The sequence below is a fragment of the Scyliorhinus torazame genome, chromosome 21 (assembly GCF_047496885.1).
Source record: "Scyliorhinus torazame isolate Kashiwa2021f chromosome 21, sScyTor2.1, whole genome shotgun sequence".
Lineage (NCBI taxonomy): Eukaryota > Metazoa > Chordata > Chondrichthyes > Carcharhiniformes > Scyliorhinidae > Scyliorhinus > Scyliorhinus torazame.
In genome coordinates this window covers 7517180-7543164 of record NC_092727.1, presented here as the reverse complement: position 1 = coordinate 7543164, position 25985 = coordinate 7517180, and the positions used below count along the sequence as shown (strand labels likewise).

At 46.4% G+C, this 25985-nt stretch overlaps 1 protein-coding gene across 2 annotated transcripts in view; it reads left to right on the top strand.

The window, feature by feature from the left end:
* Window positions 1-13156: 13156 nt before the first annotated feature.
* The window catches only part of LOC140398128 (ubiquitin-associated and SH3 domain-containing protein B-like), a 156914-nt gene continuing 144085 nt past the window's right edge, over window positions 13157-25985 (top strand). The window contains exon 1 of one of the 2 annotated variants that reach the window (XM_072486395.1): window positions 13157-13592. In XM_072486395.1, coding sequence (XP_072342496.1) covers window positions 13465-13592 — 128 coding nt within the window. In that variant the 5' untranslated portion in view covers window positions 13157-13464. The remainder of the gene's footprint in view (window positions 13593-25985) is intronic. The other variant, XM_072486397.1, reaches the window with a different exon arrangement.

Genomic DNA, 25985 nt, shown 5'->3' with positions numbered 1-25985 from the left:
GATTGCTATCTGGTGATGCCTTCTTGCTTGGCAGTGATACACCGTCATGCTAGGATAACTTGCAAACACTCATACAATCGAGTCTCATAAATAATGTTTATCAGATTAAACAGATGTGGAGGACGGGCGATAAACTGTCCCAATAAATGGTAAACATAGGACATAGAACATAGAACATAGAACAATACAGCGCAGTACAGGCCCTTCGGCCCACGATGTTGCACCGAAACAAAAGCCATCTAACCTACACAATGCCATTATCATCCATATGTTTATCCAATAAACTTTTTAATGCCCTCAATGTTGGCGAGTTCACTACTGTAGCAGGTAGGGCAATAGAACATAGAAACATTGGCAAACTCATTATTCACTATGGAGCCTTTTAAATTTTCATTGAAAAACACTGTTTACCCCATTTAATCTCCTCAGATTTCCAACACTGGAGGTGTTTGACAACCTCAACTTGTGATCTGATTCTCTCGCCCTCTCCTTTCTGAAAGAATACGACCAGAGGTGGACGTACAATGAAACACACAGTGTTCATCACAGGGCCCTGGTGAATGGGGGGGCCCCAGACTGAGAGGTGGCTGTGTATGCCCCCAAAAGTGTCATTCTGCCCCTGCTGCGAAGCATTGTCGAGGTGAGGAGACAGCGCTGGCCAACAGCTGTGCAGGGGAGCAGGGGGGCAACTCTCGAGCTGTAGGCCAGAGCTGAGGAGGGCGGGTGGGCAACCAACCAAAAAGAACAGAGTCCACCAGGCCAGATGGTTAACAGCCAGGCCCCCAGCCAGGAGTGCACTCGGTCATCAAGGGTCAAGATTCAACCACACGAACAAGAGACGAGAGGTGAGCGGAGCTGAAGTCGGGAGGTGCGGAGAAGGCCAGGCAAACGCCATTGTCGTGTCTGGGAAAATCATGGCGCGTCGGCCAGCAGGAGCAGGACAATTTGACCAGAGCCAGAGGCCAGCCAGGCAGCAGACCTGGGAGTGAGAGGGCAACCGGACTCAGCAGTGAGGCCGGGATTTGGGATTTCTGTGCCTTGCATTGGGCAGTCTTGGGCGGGCATTGGCATAAATGGTGAGGGACTCAATGTCATTTGGGGAGAGGCTCAATGCCGCTGGGGCCGCCACATTACCCGGGGGAGGGGTGTGACGTGGGGCCCTTGCAAAGAGGGAGAACGCGGGGTCCCCAGAAGTGTAAGACCTCCTCTGGCGACAACTGCACCCTCAGATGAGTGTCTGTTTTATTTAAGGTGACATGTTTTCCCGAGGGAAAAGTATTTGCAAAATTATAACAAAGTATCGCCTGCCCCCAAGCTCACACCATTGGCCACTTAACATGTCCGTCCTCGCCGTGTCTCACTTTCCTGAGCCAATAGGAAAGCAACATTTATCAGATTTGATGATACTTTTCTTTAATAAATTTAGAGTACCCAATTATTTTTTTCCAATTAAGGGGCAATTTAGCGTGGCCACTCCACCTACCCTGCACATCTTTTGGGTTGTGGAGGTGAGGCTCACACAGACACGGGGAGAATGTGCAAACTCCACGTGGACAGTGACCCAGGGTCCTCGGCGTCGTGAGACTGCAGTGCTAACCACTGCTCCACCGTGCTAAGATTGGATGATTCTGTCAGTCAACGAGACACTGGCCGGAATTCTCTGGTCACTATGATTCACGGGATGGTTCCAATGGGAAATCCCATTGACAAGCAGCGGGAAGGTCGAATCCCGCTTGCAGTGAATGGAGCGCCGCCAAGAAGCACGGGTCTGGGACACCGAAGGATCCCACCCACTATTTCACATTGCCACCATTTTTTATAACAGTAATAAAACAGTTGCCTCAAAATGACGATAAAGAAAATTTTAATTTATGCCATTGTAATGTTTGTGCAGGGTATTAGTGACAGCAGTGTCTCAGATTGTGCAGGGTATTAGTGACTGCAGTGTCTCAGATTGTGCAGGGTATTAGTGACTGCAGTGTCTCAGATTGTGCAGGGTATTAGTGACAGCAGTGTCTCAGATTGTGCAGGGTATTAGTGACAGCAGTGTCTCAGATTGTGCAGGGTATTAGTGACAGCAGTGTCTCAGATTGTGCAGGGTATTAGTGACAGCAGTGTCTCAGGGATTAATCTTGAATTCCTAGAGATTCCAGGAAAATGGATAAAAAAGAGGACTTGCAGGAGACGCAGCGAAGGTTTGAAACAAGATCTTTGCATCTGTCTTTACAAAGGAAGAAGATGCCGCCCAGGCTGAGGAAGTGAGAGAGGGGGTAATTGGGACACTCGAAGAATTTACAACTGAGAAGGAGGAGGTCTTAGAAAAACTGGGCGCGATCTAACCAGAAAAAATGAGAGTCCATTCTGGGAGGGATTAGCGCAATTGTTCCCAGAGCTTGTAGTGACGGGATTGACCCCGCTATCTAACGGCACTCTGTTGCTCTTCCCCCTGAGGCCTGCACTGAGGAGCTCTGACAAGTGACCCCTGAACCCCATCCAACACCCCAACTCCCCCAGAAGAAGGTCCTTCGGCCCCCGCCCCAACATACATCCCTCCTCACACGGGCAGGGCACCCCAGGGCCCGAACCCCAGCATGGGCAAAATGCCAACCTGGCACCCTGGCAGTGTCAGGTGATGCCAAGTGGCACCGCAGGGTGCCAGGATGGCTGTGCCAAGATGCCCAGGTGCCACCAGAAGTGCCAGGGTGCCACCCTGACTGGAGGTCAACCACCCGGGGGCCTCCGATCGCTGGGGAGAACCCCCCCCAAGTGCCATTCCGCCTGGTCCCCTGAATGATGCCCAGCTGGGATTTCCTCAGCGAGGCTGGTGCATACTGCGTGGTGATACAGTCAGGCGTCAGCAGAGGTAAGTGGATTTCTAAACTCACTTAACTCCGCAAGACACGGCCCAGCCCATTGGCGTCTCGCAAGATGTGGTTAGATCTCACGAGATGCAAAGACCGTCGAGAATCCTGGGCGAGGGCTTTCCCGTGGTCTACTGGTCACCTCTCGCCCTGGATCCAGCAGGATGTGGCCGGTAAACCGTGCCCACTATCATTACTGAAAATTGGTAAGGTATCAGGACCTGATGAGATACATCCAAGGACACTGAGGAGAAGTGGAAGTGTAAATTGTAGAGGCACTGGTGATGATCGTCCTGTCTTCCTTAGACACAGACATGGTGCTGGAGGACTGTAGAATTGTGAATGTTACACCCTGGTTCAAAAGGAGGATAATATCAGCAACCACAGATCGGTCAGTTTGACTTCACTGATGGGGAAACCTCTGGAAACTAGAGTTCGGAGCAAAATCAATAGTCACTTAGATAAGCAGGATTATTGCGAAAGCCAACGTGGATTCATTAAGGGAACATTGGGTGGAATTTGCCCCCAAAATACTGAGTGTCAGTTTCTGATTTAAAACTGACCTGTTTCTCCCAGGTTTTCTCTCCGGATTTTCTGACACCTTGTATAAAAAAGCAGGGGGGCGTGTTTTGTGCCGTCATTCTTGAGGGGCGGGACCCAAAGATATCGGCAGGCTGGCTCCACAGAGATCAGGGCCCTATTTTTAAAAATAGATTTTAGAGTACCCAATCTTTTTCCAATTAAGGGGCAATTTAGCGTGGCCAATCCACCTACCCTGCACAGCTTTGGGTTGTGGGGGTGAGACCCACACAGAAACGGGGAGAATGTGTCCCACTCAGACAGTGAACCTGGGTCCTCGGCACCGTGAAGCAGCAGTGTTAACTACTGTGCCACTCTGCCTCCCTGTTGCATTATTAATTAAGGAGTTTGTTACGGCAGCAAGGAGGGACGATATCTTGGCAGGGTCTTCTAATGAGGCTTTCTTGGTAGAGTTTAGGAATAAAAGGGGACAGTCACACTTCTGGAGTGTCTTTCACACCCCCAAATAGTCAGTGGGAAATAGAGGAGCAGATATGGGTGGCAGGGTAGCACAGTGGTTAGCACTGTTGCTTCACAGCGCCAGGGACCCAGGTTCGATTACCGGCTTGGGTCACTGTCTGTGCGGAGTCTACACATTCTCCCCGTGTCTGCGTGGGTTTCCTCCGGGCGCTCCGGTTTCCTCCCACAAGTCCCAAAAGACGTGCTGTGAGATGAATTAGATATTCTGAATTCTCCCTCCGTGTACCCGAACAGGTGCTGGAGTGTGGCGACTAGGGGCTTTTCACAGTAATTTAATTGCAGTGTTAATGTAAGCCTACTTGTGACACTAATAAAGATAATAAAAATATATGTAGACAATTCACTGGGGTGTGTAAAAACAATAATAGAGTAATTATATTAGGGGTTTTCAACTTTCCCAACATTAATTGGGATCATCACATTGTAAAGGATTTAGAGGGAGCAGATTTCCTGAAATATATTCAAGAGAGCTTTTTATATTAACATGTTAAAGGTCCAACAAGGGATGGTGCAGTGCTGGACCCGGCTCTGGGGAACGATGCCAGACAGGTAGCAGTGGGGGAGCATTTTAGTGATAGCAACCACAACACAGTATGATTTAAATTTGTCATGGAAAAGGAAATGGTTGGTCTGCAAAAAAGGATTTTTGGTTGGGGGAAAGCTATTTTTATTAATATAAGGCAGAAACTGGCCAAAGTAGATTGGGAACAGCTACCGACCTTTGGGTAAATCTACAGCAGAACAGTAGGGGGCGTTCAAAATGGAATTGGTGAGAGTACAGCTCCAATATGTTCCCGTCAGGGTGAAACATTGGAGCAACAAGTCCAGGGAGCCGTGGATTTCCAGGAATATTCAGGACTGTATAGGAAGATAGAGAGGCTTCTAACAGGTGCAAGGAAGCAAATCTACAGGGGCCCTCATGGAGTATAGAAAGTGCAGGGGGGAACTCAAAAAAGCAATTAGGAGATAAAAGAGGGGGCACGGAAAAGCACTAAGGGTAAGATTAGGGAAAATTGCTTTGATCCCGTTCCCGAGTCACTGTCCGTGTGGAGTTTGCACATTCTGCCCGTGTTTGCGTGGGTCTCACCCCCACAACCCAAAGATGTGCAGGGTAGGCGGATTGGCCACGCTAAAGCACCCCTTAATTGGGAGAAAAAAAATTGGATACTCTGAAAGAAAACAAAAATCAGATCCAGGGTAACATGACAAGTTGTATCCTAAACCTGGCCGAGTGATAGGAGTCAAAGGGTGGTGGTAGAAGGCTGTTTGTATGACTGGAGGCTGGTGTCCAGTGGGGTAACACAAGGATTAGTGCTGGGTCCCTTATTGTTTGTGATATTTATAAAGGATAGAGAAGAAAATGTGGGGGAAATGATAAGTAAATTTGCAGATGACACAAAGATTGGCCGGATGGTTGACAGTGAAGAAGAAGATTTGAGGTTACAGGAGATGTAGACGGATATGTCAGATGGGCAGATCAGTGGCAGTTGGAATTTAACTCTGAAAAGTGTGAGGTGATGCACTTTGGGAGGAGTGACAGGACAAGGAAGTACTCACTGAATGGACACAAAGAACAAAGAAATGTACAGCACAGGAACAGGCCCTTCGGCCCTCCAAGCCTGCGCCGACCATGCTGCCCGTCTATACTAAAATCTTCTACAGTTCCGGGGTCCGTATCCCTCTATTCCCATCCTATTTGTGTATTTGTCAAGATGCCCCTTAAACATCACTATCGTCCCTGCTTCCACCACCTCCTCCGCAGCGAGTTCCAGGCACTGAGTGTAAACTCAGTGGAACAGAAGGATCTTGGGGTGCTTGTCTACAGATCTCTGAATGTGGCAGGACAGGTTAATAGGGTAGTTAAGAAGGCGTAGGGATACTTGCTTTATCAGTCATGGAAGAGATTATAAGAGCAGGGAGGTTATGTTGGAGTTGTACAGGACTTTGGTTAGACCACAGCTGGAGTACAGTTCAGTTCTGGTCACCACACTATAGGAAAGATGTGATTGCACTGGAGAGGGTGCAGAGGAGATTCACCTGGATGTTGCCTGGGATGGAGCATTTTAGTTATGAAGAGAGGCTGGATAAGCTTGGGTTGTTTTCTGTGGAGCAGAGAAGGCAGAGAGGGGACCTGATTGAGGTGTATAAGATTATGCAGGGCGTGGACAGGGAACAGCTGTTCCTCTTCGTAGAAAGGTCAATAATAAGGGGGCAGAATTTTAAGGTGAAAGGCAGGAAGTTTAGAGGGGATTTGAGGAAATAATGTTTCACCCAGGGGATGATGGGAATCTAGAATGCACGGCCTGAGAGGGGAAATGGGGCAGGAAACCTCACAACCTTTAAAAATTACTTGAATGAGAACTTGAAGTGTCATAACATTCAAGGCCATGGGACAAGTGCTGGGAAGTGGGATTAGGGGTAGTATGGTGCAGGCTTGATGGGCTGCAAGGTGTCTTCTGTTTGGTTCAATGATTTTCTTTTTTTTTTAGAAAATATTTTTTTGAGGCATTTATATGCAATTACAATATAACCAACAATCCCCCCCGGGCACAGACTCCAGCTAACATGGTTTACACAAACAATGTTGCCCACCCCTCCATTGATTCTCCTATCCTTACTCATCTCCCCCACCCCCTGCTGACAGCTTAATTTTTCTCAAAGAAGTCGCTGAACGGCTGCCACCTCCGAGCAAACCTCGGCAACAAGCCTCTCAAGGCGAATTACATTTTCTTGAGTCTGAGAAACCCCGGATTTGATGATTTTCCAGGGCTTCACGCTTACGGGATCTTCTGGTCCTGCTGATGTGAACGGAAATTTCAGTTACTCACTGGCCCCACCAAATGGCTGGAGAATTCCGGCCGTTGTCAACTATGATGAGAATAGAACTTCAAAAGGACAGAGACCTGTTGGTGAACGGGGCAGACAAGTGGCATGTGAAGTTCAATGCAGAATGCTCGGTGATTTATTTTGGCAGGAGGGATGTGGACAGTATAAAATTAAAGGAGAAACTCTAAAGGAGATACATTTGTTAGGAAAGTGGGAAGTTAACAAGACTAACAGTGAATTTGAGATGTAAATAAAATAACAGACGGGGCGGCACGGTGGTGCAGTGGTTAGCACTGCTGCCTCACGGCGACGAGGTCCCAGGTTCGTCCCGGCTATGGGTCACTGTCCATGTGGAGTTTGCACATTCTCCTCGCGTTTGTGTAGGTTTCACCCACACAACCCAAAGATGTGCAGGCTAGGCAGATTGGTCACGCTAAATTGCCACTTAATTGGAAAAATGAATTGGGTACTCTAAATAACAGACAAGTAACAAGACTAGCAGGCATCTAGAGGAATAATGAGATGCGATTTACCCAGTAACAAGATTAGTAGGAGTCATTGAGATGCATTGAGGAGACATTGAGGTGCAAATGGCCGTTTCACAAACCAGAGACCAGTGGGGCTAAACAAATGACAATTTCTAAAGGCAATGAATTTGAGAGAGGTAAACAGTATGACCACAAAAAGCAGGACAAATCCTGTCTAGCTATTTACTGCCACATCGGGCTACTCTTGATCATCAGTAAAGTGATGGAAAAGGTTATCAACAGTGCTATAAAGCAGCACTTGCTTAGCAATAACATGCTCACTGATGCACAGTCTAGGTTCTACCAGGGTCACTCAGCTCCTGATTTATTACAGCTTTGGTTCAATCATAGATTAAATAACTGAACTTCAGTGGGGAGGTGAGAGTGACTGCCGTTGACATCAAGGCAGCATTTAATGTAGGGATGTTCACTGATGATTGCACAATGTTCAGCGCCATTTACGACTCTTCAGATACTGAAGCAGTCCATGTCCAAATGCAGCAAGACCTAGACAGTATCCTGGCTTAGGCAATACTCACGCAACACAATTTCCAGGCAATGACCATCTCTACGTCCTTTGACTTTCAATGACATTACCATCACTGAATGCTCCATTATCAACATCCTAGGTGTTACTGTTGACCAGAAACTAAACTGGACTAGCCATAAATATACTGTGGCTACAAGAGGGGCAGCACAGTAGCACAAGTGGCTAGCACTGTGGCTTCACAGCACCAGGGTCCCAGGTTTGATTCCCCGCTGGGTCACTGTCTGTGCGGAGTCTGCACATTCTCTCCGTGTCTGCATGGGTTTCCTCCGGTGCTCCGGTTTCCTCCCACAGTCCAAAGGCGTGCAGGTTAGGTGGATTGGCCACGATAAATTGCCCTTAGTGTCCAAAAACGTTTAGGAGGGGTTATTGGGTTACGGGGATAGGGTGGAAGTGAGGGCTTAAGTGGGTTGGTGCAGACTCGATGGGCTGAATGGCCTCCTTTTACACTGTATGTTCTATATAATCTATGTAAAGAGCAGGTCAGAGGTTCAGAATACTGTGGAGAGTAACTCACCTCCTGACTCCCAAAGTCTATCCACCATGAACGAGGTACAAGTCAGGAGTGTGATGCAATACTCTCCACTTGCCTGGATGAGTGCAGCTCCAACGACACACAAGAGGCTCAACACCATCCAGGACCATGCAGCCAGTTTGATTGACACTCCATACACCACTTTCAACACTCACTCCATTGCCTGGATAGCTCAGTCGGTACAGTATCAGATTTATAATCTGAGGGTCCAGGGTTCAGGGGCGTCATTCTCCGCCGGCGGGAGTCTCCGTTCTGCCGGCGCTCGGGGGTTTCCCGACGGCGTGGGGCTGCCCCACAATGGGAAACCCCATTGACCGGCCGGTGTTACGGAGACTCCCGCCGGCCGGTCGGCGCAGAAATGTGGCGAGGCGGGTAGGAGAATTTCGCCCCAGATCCCTGTTCGGGCACTTCTTTTGGGCAGCACGGTAGCACAAGTGGATAGCACTGTGGCTTCACAGCGCCAGGGTCCCAGGCTCGAATCCCCGCTGGGTCACTGTCTTTGCGGAGTCTGCACGTTCTCCCCGTGGCTGCGTGGGTTTCCTCCGGGTGCTCCGGTTTCCTCCCACAGTCCAAAGACGTGTAGGTTAGGTAGATTGGCCATGACCCAAAAGAGGGTGGAGGAGGGTTGTTGGGTTGCGGGAATGGGGTGGAAGTGAGGGCTTAAGTGGGTTGGTGCAGATTCGATGGGCCGAGTGGCCTCCTTCTGCACTGTATGTTCTATGTTTTCCCTTCACTACCCATACATGGTAGCAGCCGTGTGGACCATCTACAAAACGCACAGCCACAACTCACCAAGGCTCCTTCAACAGCACCTTCCAAACCTGTGACCTCTGCCACCGATGACAAGGGTAGCAAATGTATGGAAACACCACAAGTTGCAAGTTTCCCGCCATGCCAGACACCATCCTGATTTGGAACTAATCGTTGTTACTTTAATAATCTTTATTATTGTCACAAGTAGGCTTACATTAACACAGCAATAAATTTACTGTGATCATCCCCTAGTCGTCACATTCCGGTGCCTGCTCGGGTACACAGAGGGAGAATTCAGAATGTCCAATTCACCTAACAGCACTTCTTTCGGGACTTGTGGGAAGAAACCGGAGCACCCGGAGGAAATCCACGCAGACACGGGGAGAACATACAGGTTCCGCACAGACAGACAAGCCGGGAATCGAACCTGGGACCCTGGAGCTGTGGAGCCGTTGAATCAAAATCCACAACTGCCTCCCTCCCTCACAGCACTGTAGGTGTAGCTCCCGCCACCTTCTCAAAGGCAGTGTGGAATGGGCAATAAATGTTGGGCCTAGCCAGGAACACCACACCCCATGAAGCATCAAAGTGTAAGCACCGACAAAATGCTGTGACTGCAGCAATGTGGGAAAGACTGATGCCATGTTGCTGAGGCTCGATCAATTTAGCTGGAGACGAAGTTGAATTCAAACTGAGGCTTTATTAGTATCTGAAGTGTGGCCTCCTACAGCAGCTGACGAAATGGCTGTTAGCTGCAGGCCACGCATATTTATAACCCGGCTCCTGGGCGGAGCTAGCATGCAGGGGCCCAGGTGAACCTGTAGTGCAGGTTCTACCTTACAACCCTTAATATAGGAATGATGTGGAGATGCCGGCATTGGACTGGGGTGAGCACAGTACGAAGTCTTACAACACCAGGTTAAAGTCCAACAGGTTTGTTTCGATGTCACTAGCTTTCGGAGCGCTGCTCCTTCCTTAGGTGAATGAAGAGGTCTGATCCAGAAACACATATATAGACAAATTCAAAGATGCCAAACAATGCTAGGAATGCGAGCATTAGCAGGTGGTTAAATCTTTACAGATCCAGAGATGGGGTAATCCCAGGTTAACGAGGTGTGAATTGTATCAAGCCAGGACAGTTGGTAGGATTTCGCAGGCCAGATGGTGGGGGATGAATGTAATGTGACATGAATCCCAGGTCCCGGTTGAGGCCGCACTCATGTGTACGGAACTTGGCTATAGGTTTCTGCTCGGCGATTCTGCGTTGTCGCGGGTCCTGAAGGCCGCCTTGGAGAACGCTTACCCGGAGATCAGAGGCTGAATGCCCTTGACTGCTGAAGTGTTCCCCGACTGGAAGGGAACATTCCTGCCTGGTGATTGTTGCGCGATGTCCGTTCATTCGTTGTCGCAGCGTCTGCAAGGTCTCGCCAATGTACCACGCTTCGGGACATCCTTTCCTGCAGCGTATGAGGTAGACAACGTTGGCCGAGTCGCACGAGTATGTACCGCGTACCTGGTGGGTGGTGTTCTCACGTGTAATAGTGGTATCCATGTCAATGATCTGGCACGTCTTGCAGAGATTGCCATGGCAGGGTTGTGTGGTGTCGTGGTCACTGTTCTGAAGACTGGGTAGTTTGCTGCAAACAATGGTTCGTTTGAGGTTGCGCGGTTGTTTGAAGGCAAGTAGTGGGGGTGTGGGGATGACCTTGGCAAGATGTTCATCGTCATCAATGACGTGTTGAAGGCTGTGAAGAAGATGACGTAGTTTCTCCGCTCCGGGGAAATACTGGACGACGAAGGGTATTCTGTCGGTTGTGTCCCATGTTTGTCTTCTGAGGAGGTCGGTCCGGTTTTTCGCTGTGGCGCGTTGGAACTGTCGATCGATGAGTCGAGTGCCATATCCTGTTCGTACGAGGGCATCTTTCAACGTCTGTAGATGTCTGTTACGCTCCTCCTCGTCTGAGCAGATCCTGTGTATACGGAGCGCTTGTCCATAGGGGATGGCTTCTTTAATGTGTTTAGGGTGGAAGCTGGAGAAGTGGAGCATCATGAGGTTATCCGTGGGTTTGCGGTAAAGCGAAGTGCTGAGGTGACCGTCCTTGATGGAGACGAGTGTGTCCAAGAATGCAACTGATTTTGGAGAGTAGTCCATGGTGAGTCTGATGGTTGGATGGAACTTATTAATGTCATTGTGTAGTCGTTTCAGTGATTCTTCGCCATGGGTCCAAAGGAAAAAAATGTCATCGATGTATCTGGTGTATAACGTCGGTTGAAGGTCCTGTGCGGTGAGTAGGTCCTGTTAAAACTTGTGCATAAAGATGTTGGCGTATTGGGGTGCGAATTTGGTCCCCATGGCTGTTCCGTGCATCTGGATGAAGAACTTGTTGTCGAAGGTGAAGACGTTGTGATCCAGAATGAAGCGGATGAGTTGCAGAATTGCGTCTGGAGATTGGCAGTTGTCGGTGTTGAGTACTGAGGCTGTTGCAGCAATGCCGTCGTCATGGGGGATGCTGGTGTAGAGTGCCGAGACGTCCATTGTGACGAGGAATGTTCCTGGTTCAACTGGTCCATGGGTGCTGAGTTTCTGTAGGAAGTCCGTCGTGTCGCGACAGAAGCTGGGTGTACCTTGTACGATGGGTTTCAAGATGCCCTCGATGTAGCCAGAGAGGTTCTCACACAGGGTCCCATTGCCTGAAACGATAGGGCGGCCTGGTGTGTTGGCCTTATGTATTTTCGGGAGGCAGTAGAGATCTCCAATGCGGGGAGTACGTGGGATGAGAGCACGTAGGGTGCTCTGAAGATCTGGGTCCAAGGTCTTGATCAGTCTGTTAAGTTGGCGGATGTGTTCCTTGGTCGGATCTGCGGGTAACTGTCTGTAGTGTTCTTGGTTGTTCAGTTGTCGGTATACTTCTTTGCAGTAGTCCGTTCTGTTCAGTACGACAGTGGCCCTCCCTTTGTCTGCTGGTTTGATGACGATGCTGCGGTTGGTCTTGAGAGCGCGGATGGCATTGCATTGTGCTTGGGTGACGTTCGGGGCTGTCTTGTGAATGCAACTGATGAATCTGGCATTGACGCGACTCCTGACGGCTTGAGCATACATGTCGAGTCTAAGGCAGCGGCCTTCCGGAGGGGTCCAATTCGACTCTTTCCTCTTCGGTTGCCGCACCGCAGATCTCTCGGTCTGCTGTTCCGGTTCATTGGTAGTCTGCTTGGGTTCGCTGTTGGCCTCTTGGGGTCTGTGGAAGAATTCCCGGAGCCTCATTCGCCTGATGAATTCCTCCGTGTCTGCCGCGAGACTGATGGGGTCCATTTTGGTGGTGGTGCAGAAATTGAGCCCTCTGCTGAGGACTTCGATTTCGTCTGGTTGAAGGGTGTAGTCTGACAAGTTGACAATAGATTTCCCTGTATTGTTTTCTACCGGGGGTGGCTTGGTTGCTGCCGGTGGTGATGCCAAGTTTCTCAAGCTTTCTGTTCTTGGTATGCCGTTAATATAGGAACACAGTGGTTTACCACAGTTGCACATAGCAAGCATTGTTTCTCGGTGTTGTTAACAGATAGTTAAGGGCCAGGACATCAGAGGCTCTTTTTCAGAAACTGTCACCGGATCACATCCACTCCAGAAGGTAGATCAGGGCTCGGTTTCACATCTCTGGCAGTGCAGCCCTCCCTCAGTGCTGGATTTTAGTCCAGAGCAGGACTTGAACGCAACCTCAGAGGCTTCATTTTACAAACCCCATTTTTTAAGCGGCTTCGGTCAGCTCAGTCCCGAATACACGGATTGAAATATATATATATATATATAAACATTGTTATTACACAGAATCACACTCTTGTTAAACCCGCCCAGAATATTGAATCTAAATGTCTGGAAATACTTAATAGAAAATATAATCAGCTCATGAATTATTAGCTGCGTTGGACTGATGATTAATTAATGCCCCTGAACCTTTCCTGAAGAAGCAATTCCAGGTCTGGCAGCGTGGGCTGGGAGCTCCATATAAGGGAGGGGGGCGGGAGGCTGATTATACTATTCCCCAACCCATTCATAAATTAGTTATTTACAGAGCCGAATGCTATAGTAGCAGTTAGAAATGTTTCCTCTCTCTCTCCTTCACGCGAGCTCTTGAGTAATGTTTTAAGGAGGTGATAGTTAGACTTCCGATCGACGTGTGGTTTTAGTGAATGTCGCCTGGGTGACTTTAGACCCCCGTATATGCACCAGGAAGTGGATCCTTTACGCTCTCGGGGTGTTCTTGTGTGAAAGACTCTCTCCCTCTCTGCAATGCTGTAGATGCGAGGACTGTTTTTCGCCCCCCTCTCTCTCTCCCTGAAATGGCATTTTAAATTTCACACAGCATGGCTACTAAAGAAGAGCTTTACACCAAAGTTGTACCCAGAAAGAATCGGCAGAATCGACCTGGGACCGTGAAACATGGATCAACTCTGGAGGTCTTCTTATCAATGGGGTTCCCTAAAGCCCGGGCGTAAGTTGAATGAGTTCATGTGGATCTATTTCCCTCTCCTGTTTCTTTGTTTCATTTTTTTTTTTAAAGCTCCGTTGTTACTGTGTCCAAATGGCGCTGCTCTGATACAGTGTTTCCATTTGATGTAACGTTTCTCTCTGTTACATGTATCGTGTTACATTGTTGGGAAGGCAGTTGTCACATGGCCTATTTTGAAACATGTTCAAAATGCGGAATGCACTGAAAACGCCCAGTGTGTGAAAGCGAGAGGGGAGGGGAGACGTTTCATGGTCCCATTAAATCCCCTTCGTCTTTGGCGTTTTAAAACTACTTGAGAATTTAAACGGGCCCCTTCCTAAACCACCCTCCCCTCCCAATTATAATAACAGTGAAATGTAGGGCCTGCACTGGGGAAGGTGAGACTGTTTTTGGAGATGGATGAAGGGGTTACGTTGCAGTTTTAGTGCCGCTCACCCGGAGCTCGGTTTAAAGAAGCGGAACAGTATCCAGCCCCCGGGGGGCTGTGTGAGTTTCACCAGTGCGGCAGTTTCAATGGGGGGGAAGAGACCGACAGACGTGTCTGTTTCATTCATCTCCTCTCCTCCCATTTTTTTTCCAGAATGCTGGTGATTTTCTTTCCCCTAATACGGGAATCTTGCCTGGAGCGCTGTGGAAAAGCAAAAAAAAACCCCCAAAATACTGCTGATTGCTGGAAAACGGAATAAAATGCTGGGAAAACCTCAGCAGGTTTCTGCGCGGAAAGAAATAGAAAGACCCAGTTAATGTTTCAGCTCGATGACCTTTCGCGACCTGCTGAGTATTTTTCAAAATTTTCAGTTTTATCCCAATGAGCTGCCTGTATTCGGCCCAATATGAATGTGATCCCAGGGCAGCGTCCTGCTGACCAAAAACACGAATGGAAACCGATTTCTCTCTTTCCACCCCCGCTTTTTAAAAAAAAAAGCGAATGCGGCAAATATCCAGGGTTTTCTAAGAAAAATATTTTGGCTCCATAACCCTGACCGCTTGACTTTTTTTTTGATGGCTAAGAGACCAACAGTGACATCCCCCAGCAATACTTCCTACAAGATATTTGTAAATTGTTTAAACTCTGTTTGCAGAAGTCTATCTAACCCCCCCCCCCCGCTGTGCTACTTTTTCGAATGGTCAAAATGGACAACCGTTTTTGCTCAATTGTAACCTTGGGTTTGATGGAGTCATTAAAAGATGTTTAAAATCCACTGGCGGCATGCTCAGCAAGCAGCCAGAGTTAAGATCTTTCGGCGAAAGAAGCCGAGAGGGGATGAGGAAACACATTTTTTACACAGAGTTGTGACCTGGAAGGCTGCCGGAAAGGGCGAGGGGGGGGGGGGGCACGTTCAGTAGAAACTTTCAAAAAGGAATTGGATAAATAATTAAAAGGAGGACCACAGAGCAGTAGGAATGATTGGATAGCCCTTTAAGAGATAACACAGGCTTAATGGGCCGAAAGGTCTCCTGCCATGCTGTAAGATTCTATGAAGCCAAATTCTGCTTCTGTCCTGCAATGTTAGTTACCAGTGTCTGAGTTTGCATTCTGTGTTTGTGTCCAGTTATTTATTTAAAAAACTAAATCTAATGTCCTTCCCTGTGACTGAGAAAGAACACACGTATTTATATAACACCTTGCATGACTTCTGGATGTCTCCATTTCACAGCTGTTGAATCATTTTTTAAAAACAGCATCTTTACTGTTCTCATCGGAAATATTTTTTGCCTGATATATGCTCGTCAACTATTCCTGATTTAGTTATCCCGGGACAGTCACCTCTCCATTTTAATGTGGGTATGCTTGGTTAATTATTTTGTCCACTGCTGTATCCTCTATCTTGACAGGAGATGTGAAGCTTCAGCCCTGAAGCCTGATGGACTTGGGTTGCACCTTGTTGACCCAGTGCTGAATTGATTCCTCACTCTCGTTAGACATGTTCCAGCGTGAAGTTTATTTTTGCCATGCAATGAGTCCCTGATCTCGATCAGGTAGACACTGGGAGTGTTTAACTAACTTGATTCAGTTATTTTTGTTGAGGTAACGGAGGGGGCTAATGAGGGTACTCCAGTTGATGCAATGTACATAGACTTCAAAATGGCATTTAATACAGTGTCACAGAATTGGCTTGTCAGCACGGTTGAAGCATATTGAATACAATGCCCATATGAAGTTCGTTGAGTGACAGGAAACATGGAGCACTGGTGAATGTTGGTTTTCCGGACCGATGATGGGATATAGTGGGGTTCCCCAGGGGACTGTATTCGGACTGCTGCTATTCTTTATCAATGTTAATAACATAGGCTTTGGTCTAACAGAGCACAATTTCAAAATTTGCTTTGGTTGTAAAGAGCACAATTTCAGAATTTGCTGACAGTACAAAACTTGGTAGGATGCTGGACTTCAGGAGGTTGTCGGCAGGCTGGTGGACTCGGAGGGGATATGTGGCAGATGAAATCTAATGGGTGGCAATTCAGCACAGTGGTTAGCACTGTTGCTTCACAGCGCCAGGGACCCGGGTTCGATTCCCGGCTTGGGTCACTCTCTGTGCGGTGTCTGTACATTCCTCCTGTGTCTGCGTGGGTTTCCTCCGGGTGCTCCGATTTCCTCCCACAAGTCCCGAAAGACGTGCTGTTAGGTGAATTGGATGTTCTGAATCGTGTACCTGAATAGGTGCTGGAATGTGGCGACTAGGGACTTTTCACAGTAATTTCATTGCAGTGTTAATGTAAGCTTATTGAGCCTTTCTAAAACACTGGTTCAGCATCGACTAGTAGTATTGTGTCCAACTTTGGGCACCTCACCTTCAGAAGGATGTGAAGGCATTGGCAATAATGCAGAAACGATTCAAGAGAATGGTTCCAGGAATGAGGGATTGGAGGAGCTGGGACTGTTCTACTTGGAGAAGAGAAAGGTGAGGGGAGATTGGAGTGGTTTAGACAAGAGTAGATTGGGAGAACCGGTTCCCTTTGGTAGGTGGGCTGCGAAATTAGCATTATCGACATGAGGAGAATCTTTTTCACGCAATATAATTCGCATCCAGAATGCACGACCTGAGATTGTGCTGGAAGCAAATTCGATCTGAAAGGAAATGGGAAAATGATCTGAAGAGAAACCACTTCCCAGGCTATGGATAAAGACGGAGTGGGACTAGTTGAGTTGCTCTTGCAGAGGGCTAGCATGGACACAATGGGCTGAATAGCCTCATCGTGTTGTAAGCATCCTATGATAAAGAAAAAAAGGCTTATTCCCTTGTTACCACTATGCTAATCGGGGCAAAATCGAGGAGTATTTACAAGCCACATACAGGCTTTGTGTGTCAGCTCTGCCTCTGGGTAGCTCTCTCGCCTCCTGACTCAGAAAGTTCTGGGTTCAAGTCCCACTCCAGAGGCTTGAGCCCAAAGTGCAGTCGGACACTCCCCAGTGCGGTATCGCGGGAGGGCTACACTGCTGGAGAGGCCGCCTTGGTAGCACGGTGGTTAGCACTGCTGCCTCACAGTGCCGAGGGCCCGGGTTCAATCCCGGCCCCGGGTCACTGTCTGTGCAGAGTTCGCACATTCTCCCCTGTCTGCGTGGGTCTCACCCACAACCCAAAAGTATGTGCAGGGTTGGTGAACTGGCCACATTAAATTGCCCCTTAATTGGGGGAAAAAAAAACAATTGGGTACTCTAAATTTATAAAGAGGAAAAAAAAAGAGAGGCCGTCTTTCGGATGCAACTTTCAACCAGGTCCTATCTACTACCTTGGGGAACCTCAAAGATCCCCCAGCATTATAAGAGCAGGGCAGTTTTCCCTGGTTGCCTGCCTGATGTTTATCTTTCAATCGACATTATTTAAAATCAGATGATTTGATCATATTTAACATTTTTTTTCCCCTGCGAACTTGCTGCGTGCAAATTGGCTGCAGTTGTTCCCACGTTACAACAGCCACAATATTTAATCAGCTGTTAAACACTTTGCACTGTTCTGAGGTCATCGCAAACACTCTAGAAATGGGGAGTCTTTTTTTAAGCCTGGGAGATATGTATTTGTGATCTCACTTAACTTACTGGCACCAAAGCCCTTTCGGAATGATTGCACTTAAATCCATCCTCTCCTTCTGTGATATTGTTAATATATAATTTTAAACTACCGACGGTGATCATATCCCCACCCAAAGCACTATCCAGCTCAAAATGTTACCCACCATGCAAGCCAAGGTTAGTGGGGTAAAATCTATAACTGTGTCCTGCTGTATGTTTTTTTTGTGTGAATCAAGTGGTGTGCATTTCATAGAACCACTGACATTCCAGTGACACCATTGACGTATCTTCATGAAAGCATTAATATTCTTAATACATCGGCAGCAATAGAACTTTCTGGCACTCAATTGCAGATTAATTGCAGCAAAGAAATATCAGCTCTGAATCTTTCAACGTGAATGGCATCAACAATGTGCAGGCCCGAAAACAAATAAAAAAATCCTGGAATAAATCTGAATGATAGAAATGAACTGCTGATTTATCAGAGTCATTGGGCGGCATGGCCTTTTTCGTATGTTTTATACAACTGTGTGTGAAATATAGTTTGATATTTTGGATCTTTACTCACAAGGGAACATGCCCCTCCCCCCGACATAAATTTGTTATTTTGTCTTTGTTTGCAATCCTCCATCCTGTTCTGCATCTAAGGTCTGACGTTAATGACACTCATCAGTACCTTGAATAAAACAGCAATCCCAAAGATTGGACTGTGAGGGCAGCATGGTGGCACGGTGGGTTAGCACTGCTATCTCACGGCGCTGAGGTCCCAGGTTCGATCACGGCTCTGGGTCACTGTCCATGTGGAGTTTGCACATTTTCCCCGTGTTTGCGTGGGTTTCGCCCCCACAACCCAAAGATGCGCAGGGTAGGTGGATTGGCCATGCTAAATTGCCCCTTAATTGAAAAAAAATAATTGGGTGCTCTAAATATATTTTTTAAAAAAAGATTGGACTGTAGGCTTTCATCTCCGTGAGGGCTGTAGGAAGCTCCACTTGCTGCTGTGTGGAGTCTTGGCCAGACAGAATACTGTGCTCTGTCCTGGGAATTGCCCCTCAAAGGATAGGCTGGCCCTGGAACGGGAGTAACCGGTTCACCAGAATGGGACTGCACACAGACAGTGAGCCAGGGCTCAAACCCGGGTCCTCAGCACCGTAGTCCCAGTGCTAACCACTGCGCCACCGTGCTGCCCTCAGTTTAGAAGATTGAAGAGTTATCTAATTGTAACATTCAACATGATTGAGAATGAGTCAGGGAGGTACAGACAAACTCTTTCCTGTGGTAGGGCAGTCCAGGGCATGGGAGCACGATCTTGCATTAGAACTAGTCCTGTCGGAAGTGAAATCGGGTAGCATTTTTTTTACATGTGAGTTCTGGGAAGCCCCGATCACCCCCCAACACTGAGGATGTTGGGTCAGTTGACACGGTGGCACAGTGGTTAACACTGTTGCCTGCTGCCTCACAGCACTAGGGTCCACAACACTTTTTCCCTGTGTCTGTGTGGGTTTCCTCTGGGTGCTCCGGTTTCCTCCCACAGTCCAAAGATGTACGGGTTAGGTGGATTGGCCATGGAAAATGACCCTTCGTGTCTAGGGATGTAGGTTATGAGGATAGGACGGGGTGAACATGGGTGGTGTGCTCTTTCGAAGGGTCGGTGCAGATTCGATGGGCTGAATAGACTCCTTCTGCACTGTAGGGATTCTGTGTGCAGACTGAAATTGATCAGTTTGTTTTATTGGTTAGAAATGCAAATATCAGATACAATTTAGTTGATTGGAGGAACAATTTGAACAGCTGATTTGTGTGAGTGGATATGGAACCAAGGTGGTTATATGGAGTTAAAGGTCATCGATCAGCGACAATCTCCTCTGGTGGAATAGTCTCAAGCGGCTCTATGGGCTCCGCCTGTTCCCCGATTTCAGTGTTTCCTCTCTGCTATCTGTAACTACTTGCATTTGAAATTCCAGTTGTTGCCTGATGTTGTCTTTTCTGCACGTTATTGAGGCTCTTAAAAATTGTTCAACTGGCCAACATTCCACATATAGAATGTTTGACCTTCCTGCTCTCTCGAACTGGTTCTTTCTCATACTGCCTAACCCTGAGCAACAGAGAATGACAATTGTGTTTGTAATTGTTAGGGGGGTGGGGGGAGCGGTCTGTGTGAAAGCTTGCAAGGAAGTTGTTCAAAGCGAGGGGTACAGTTTGGAAGCGGTACAAAATGGTATGACGCTGTGGCGGTCCCTGAATGCTGGAAATCCTGTTTCCATTGCTCTGACATCAGTGCCTAGCTTTACTTTCCAGCCGCCAAACAACAGGATTGAAAAATATTTATTCAATCGAAAAAAAATCAGCTTTTAAATGAAGAGTTTGTGTTGAATCACCTGCCACTTTTGCAAATTGAATTGTCGTCCTATAAAACAAGGGTATGGTTAAATAATGGGGAAATATGATAATATATAAGAGAATAGATAATATTGAATATGCTACCATTTGGAATCTGTTATTTAACAGACAGTATATAATACAAACTTCCATGGTAACAATCATGTCTTGGCTCCTGGATAGGAAGTTTCAGCATGTTGAAGGAAAGATATTTGGGAAGAATTGGAAATGTATGTTATGGATTTAAATGTCCCAAACTGATGCTTCACTGTTGCAGTGAAGAAGAAATTGTTTTACACTCTGAAATAAAAAAGGAAAAAGCTTATTGAGTATCTGTAATTTTAAAATTGTTATCCTTGTTTTTGTGTTTTTCATGCCCTATATCTAACCTCCTCCAATCCTCTGGGATCTCTGCATTGTTCCAATTCTGGCCTCTTGCACATCCCCAGCTCGAGTCGCGCCCCCATTGGCAACCAAACCTTCAGCTGCCTGGCGCTGTCTGATAATTCTGATGTGGAGCACCTTAGGACATTTTAGTATGCTAAAGGCATTATGAAAATGCATGTTCTAGTTGTAATGAGTAAAGATACATTAACATTTGTAATCGGATAACTGTCAACTTCACACATACTTCTGGTGCCGAGAGTCCATCTAAAATGGTGACCTTCAAAACTGCTGAGAAAGAGGCCTGTGTGTTTTTTTAAATAAATTTAATGTACCCAATTCTTTTTTTTTTTCAGTTAAGGGGCAATTTAGCGTGGCCAATTCACCTAACCTGCACATCTTTGCGTTGTGGGGGTGAGACCCATGCAGACACGGGGAGAATGCTGGTTTAGCTCACTGGGCTAAATTGCTGGCTTTTAAAAAGCAGACCAAGGCAGGCCAGCAGCACGGTTCAATTCCCGTACCAGCCTCCCCGAACAAGCGCCGGAATGTGGCGACTAGGGGATTTTCACAGTAACTTCATTTGAAGCCTACTTGTGACAATAAGCGATTTTTGTGCGCGAACCCCACACGGTCAGTGACCCGGGGCCAGGATCGAACCCGGGTCCTCGGCGCTGTGAGGCAGCAGTGGTAACCACTGCGCATGGTGCCGCCCAGGCCTGTGTGTTTGAAGAATTTCCTGCATTTGATTTGGATCTCCACTTACCTTCCGTGTGAACTACCTTTAACTGTCGACACCATTTTCATTTGTCGAGGAAGGTGAAAGTTTCTGAACTGCAGCATTAACTTGTGTTTCTCAGCAACCGACTGCACATTATCATTTGTTTAATGTACAGTAATTGAATATCATTGTTACTTTGGCAACGTGGACATTTGCTGTGTAGCAGTTTCAGGTGTAAGAGGTTAAAGATTGTGGGTTTAACTCCAATTCCAGAAACCTCGGCACAAAATAAAGTGATGGCCATGGTGCGCTACTGTAAGAATGTGGCAGTGGATGGGGTGCAGTTTTTTTGGATGTGATGTTAAACTAAGGTCCTGGCTGTAAATGACCCATGGTGCCATTTCAAATATTTGACCAGATTACATTGCTGTTTGTGGGAGCTCGCTCTGTGTGAGTTGGCTGCTGTGTTTCTTGCATTACAGTTTAATACTCTATTGGCTGCAAAATGATTTGAAATGTCATGAGTGGCGCTATAGAAATACTGGCCTTGTAGATTGTTAAAGTAATACGTCAAATAAATGTTCCATCAATGCTTTAGACATGTGCCGATCAATGCAGGCTTCTTGAAATTTGGTTAATTTTGCATTCAGAACAAGTAAAAACTGAAGAGGAAGGGAAATGTAAAAAATAAAAGGCCAAGAAAGCAGATAGAGATACTATTTATTAGGAAGATGTCTGCAAGTAAGACTTGCAGAGTGAGGGATTACCACCCACAGGCAAAGCTGAATCTATTGTTTATGTGAATATTTTTACAAATAAAACATGTTTATAAGGACCACATTATTCAAATCGGGAGGAGAGTTCAGCAAATACACCCTGAAGTTAAACAGTTGTTTGGGTAATATTTAAGTACAGCTGTAGAAATCTCTCCTGCAGACAAAGCAGGAGCGAGACAAATTACTTTTTTTGTTAAGAAAAAGATTTCATTTTTATAAATTCATGCCGTAAATAGAGAGTAAGGAGGTTGCATGGTGCAAATTGAGTTGCTAATCCAGGGGACTGCCTATGATGCTGCTGTCAGTAAAACCCAGCGAAAAATTGTTGTTTTTTTCATTTTCTTTTGAATGTTTTCATATATTATTTAAATTATTGAAGATGGGTTTAAAAGGTGGTTTAACTGATAGCCTGGCATCATCAATTGCCTGATTAAGAATCTGTTTGATTTTTCAATTTGCTGTGATTGCAAATGTTCACTTCCAGATTAGGTATAATATGGGCAGGAGCAAAGGAATATGCTCGGTCATCATTTCCAATGTTTACCAGTGCCACAGAAATAGCTTGTCTTTTATTGTTGTATGTGATCAAAATGTTTTGGTGTGAGTTTATTGTCTTTTCCTACCCATGGAGTGATTTGTCCCAATTTATTTAAATGTTTCCAGCAGAAAGCTTTTTTTTTGGTGAATTTAAAAATAAAGATAATTTATTTTCACATATTTGCCCCGCAGATTTGATGTGATGTCTCGCACAATCATGCATATAAGATATAGATACAGATGAAAGGGGGGAAAAAGCAGTATGATTACCAGTAGTAATTATTTCAGCCACTTTCATTTATATAAAAAATAAAAAATTTAGAGTACCCAATTGATTTTTTTCCAGTTAAGGGGCAATTTAGCGTGGCCAATCCACCTACCCTGCACATCTTTGGGTTGTGGGGGCAAAACCCACGCAAACACGGGGAAAAAGTGCAAACTCCATACGGACAGTGACCCAGAGCCGGGATCAAACCTGGGACCTAGGCGTTGTGAGATTGCAGTGCTACCACTGCGCCACCGTGCTGCCCTTTCAGCCACTTTCATAACAGGCCTGTAGTTTCTTAGATGAATTGATGCTTTAGCTGGAGTGGAGGTCTTGTAAAGCAGAACATTCAAGTAAGTCATGAGACCTCTTGTAGTTGAATTGCCAGAAGGTCAGCTGTCCGGTGAACATGAGGATGGGACAGGTTAGGGGAAAATCTTTCTTCCACTTTCCCTTGGCTGCATGGTTTTCTTGCAGTTGGGTTTGATGCCTTTACAGTTGGTGGTTTCAGATGGTCTCTCTTGGCATGTTTCCCGACCAGAATAGCTCCTGCTGCTGTTTTTTAAGAACAACAGGTAATCAACATGGCTGTCATAACGTGTGACCTGTGACGAGTCCAGAGGCTGTAGGTTAGGCCGACGCACACCCTCTTGTTATCAGCCTTTCTCACTTTGAGACATCCAAGTCCTTTGTATCGTGGGGGCCCCACCGCAGCCCTCACTGTCTGTAGATTTTGGTCCGTTCTTAAACAATGAGATGTGTGAATCTCACTTGGCTGTGAGGTTCCTTCGCTCGGTCCATATTTGATCAGGGACTGGCTGCAGACTCTACTGTGTTAACAGCTCAAATGCCAAAGAAGTCACATGGTGTGTTATAGTCACCTTAATCCTTTGTGGCTACTCCTTAAAGAATAAAGTGTTGCAATTTGTAATATCTTCATGCCTGAACTTCACAACATCAGCCGTCCGTCAACCCACCCCATCTGGGCTAGTGTAACATTTTACATGCATTTTGTTGGCTACAGTAGATTTTATGGTGACTTGTATGTGCTGTTCAGTGGATTCGTACCCATTACGAGATGGTTTAATCCACTCATTAGTACCAACCTACTCCAACTAAGTGTTTGGTTGACCATCCAAATGTATCCTTTGACACATTTGCATTAATTACTCAAAGCATGACACCGTGAAACACCTCTGGACATTTGACTACGTTAAAGGCGTGATATAAATACAAGGTTTTTGCTATTTTCCCTGTGTGTGGGAGAGGGACTGATTTCAGGCTTGACTAGGTGGTGCTGCCCCTACAAACTCTCAAATTCAGCTTGCACGTGAAGAATGGCCACTTGGAGATTTGCTGGGGAAAGGCAGCTGGAGACCTTATTCTGGAATGTGCCTGTGAAGCCCCTTGTGATGTTTCACTAAATTAAAGGCGCAATATAAAGATAATTTGTTGTTGTGATGCACCTTGCGATGTTTTTGCTACATTAAAGCTGTTGTATAAAGTAAATTTTTCAGAGTAATTTCAATACTCAATGGGGCTGGTTTAGCACAGGGCTAAATAGCTGGCTTTGAAAGCAGACTAAGGCAGGCCAGCAGTGCAGGTTCAATTCCCGTACCAGCCTCCCCTGAACAGGCGGCGGAATGTGGCGACTAGGGGCTTTTCACAGTAACTTCATTTGAAACCTACTTGTGACAATAAGATTTTCATTCATTTCATTTTCATTCATATAATCCAGTATAATAATTTCCAAAAGGTGTTTGAAGCGTAGACACAGGCTCGAATGATTAATTTTGTTCCTTTTTTTGGTGGTTTTTACTGCCTTCATGACATTTAAAATGTTGTCTCAGTGGGTTACTGTTTTCCGTTTTCTACCCCCTCCCCTGCCATCTTGCTAATTCGGGAACAGTATTGCCGATCCAACTTCCTTGGAACCTATTGAGCTGCTTACAGACTCTTTGAGTTCTGCATCCTGTTTGTATTGTGTAGCAGATTTTACTGAGCCCATTCCCCACTGCTCCCAGTCTCTGTGCAGCCGAATTCCTGGCACGCCTGCTATAAATACACGTTGATTTGAGACACAACAGGGAGGTAACCGGGAAGTTTTGGGATACTAGTAACGTGCATGAGTTTTCTGGAAGATTCTTTCTTTCTGTCATATGTTTCACCCGTCTGTTTCCCGCAATGTATTTACATTGTGTATTTATGTATGTCCTATGTTTTTTCATGTATGGAACAATCTGTCTGGACTGTTCGCAGAACAATACTTTTCACTACCTCAGTGCACGTGACAGATCCAAATCAACATTTCCCCCCCCCCCCCCCCCCCCCCCTCCACCCCCTTGAAAAATATATCAAGAACTTGCATTTATATATCACCTTTCAAGATATTTCTCGGGACCTTGCAAAGTGCTTTACCCCAGTATTTATTTATATGCATCAATTTGCACCCAGTAATCTCCCACAATCAGTATTGTGATAAACAACCAGATCTGGCTGCATCACAGCCTGGTACGGCAACTGCTCGGCCCAAGACTGCAAGAAACTTCAGATAGTCATGAACACAGCCCAGCCGATCACAGAAACCCGCCTCCCATTCATTGATTCCATCTACACCTCCCGCTGCCTGGGGAAAGCAGGCAGCATAATCAAAGACCACTCCCACCCGGCTTACTCACCCTTCCAACTTCTTCCATTGGGCAGGAGATACAAAAGTCTGAGAACACGCACAAACAGGTTCAAAAGCAGCTTCTACCAGACCCTTAAACAATCCTCTTATGGGCTGATCTGATTAATACTACACTCCTGTATGCTTCACCCGATGCCGGTGTCTATGTATTTACCTTGTGTACATTGTGTTGCCCTATTATGTATTTTCTTTTTCTTTTCTTTTCATGTACTTAATGATCTGTTGAGCTGCTCGCAGAAAAATACTTTTCGCTGTACCTCGGTGCACGTGACCATAAACAAATCCAATCCAATCCAATCATCTGCTTTTGTGTTATTGGTTGAAGGATACATTTTAGCCGAGGACATGGCGGTGGAAGGGGAGCTCAATTCCTTTACATAAGTATCACGGGATCTTTCACTTGGCAGTATTTTTCTCGAGGGTGTGCACTAGCTCCTGCTGTGAACAAAGATGGCAATTATGGACGGCCCTTTAATGCCAGTGTGTGAATTGCTGGAACAGGTTGTGATAACAGCTTGTATTTTGCTGTTTGACATGAAGTTACTTTAGGAAATCGCCTGAGCTGCTGAAAATGGGGAAACGGCATTTTGTTTCTCTGTAATAATCTGCAAA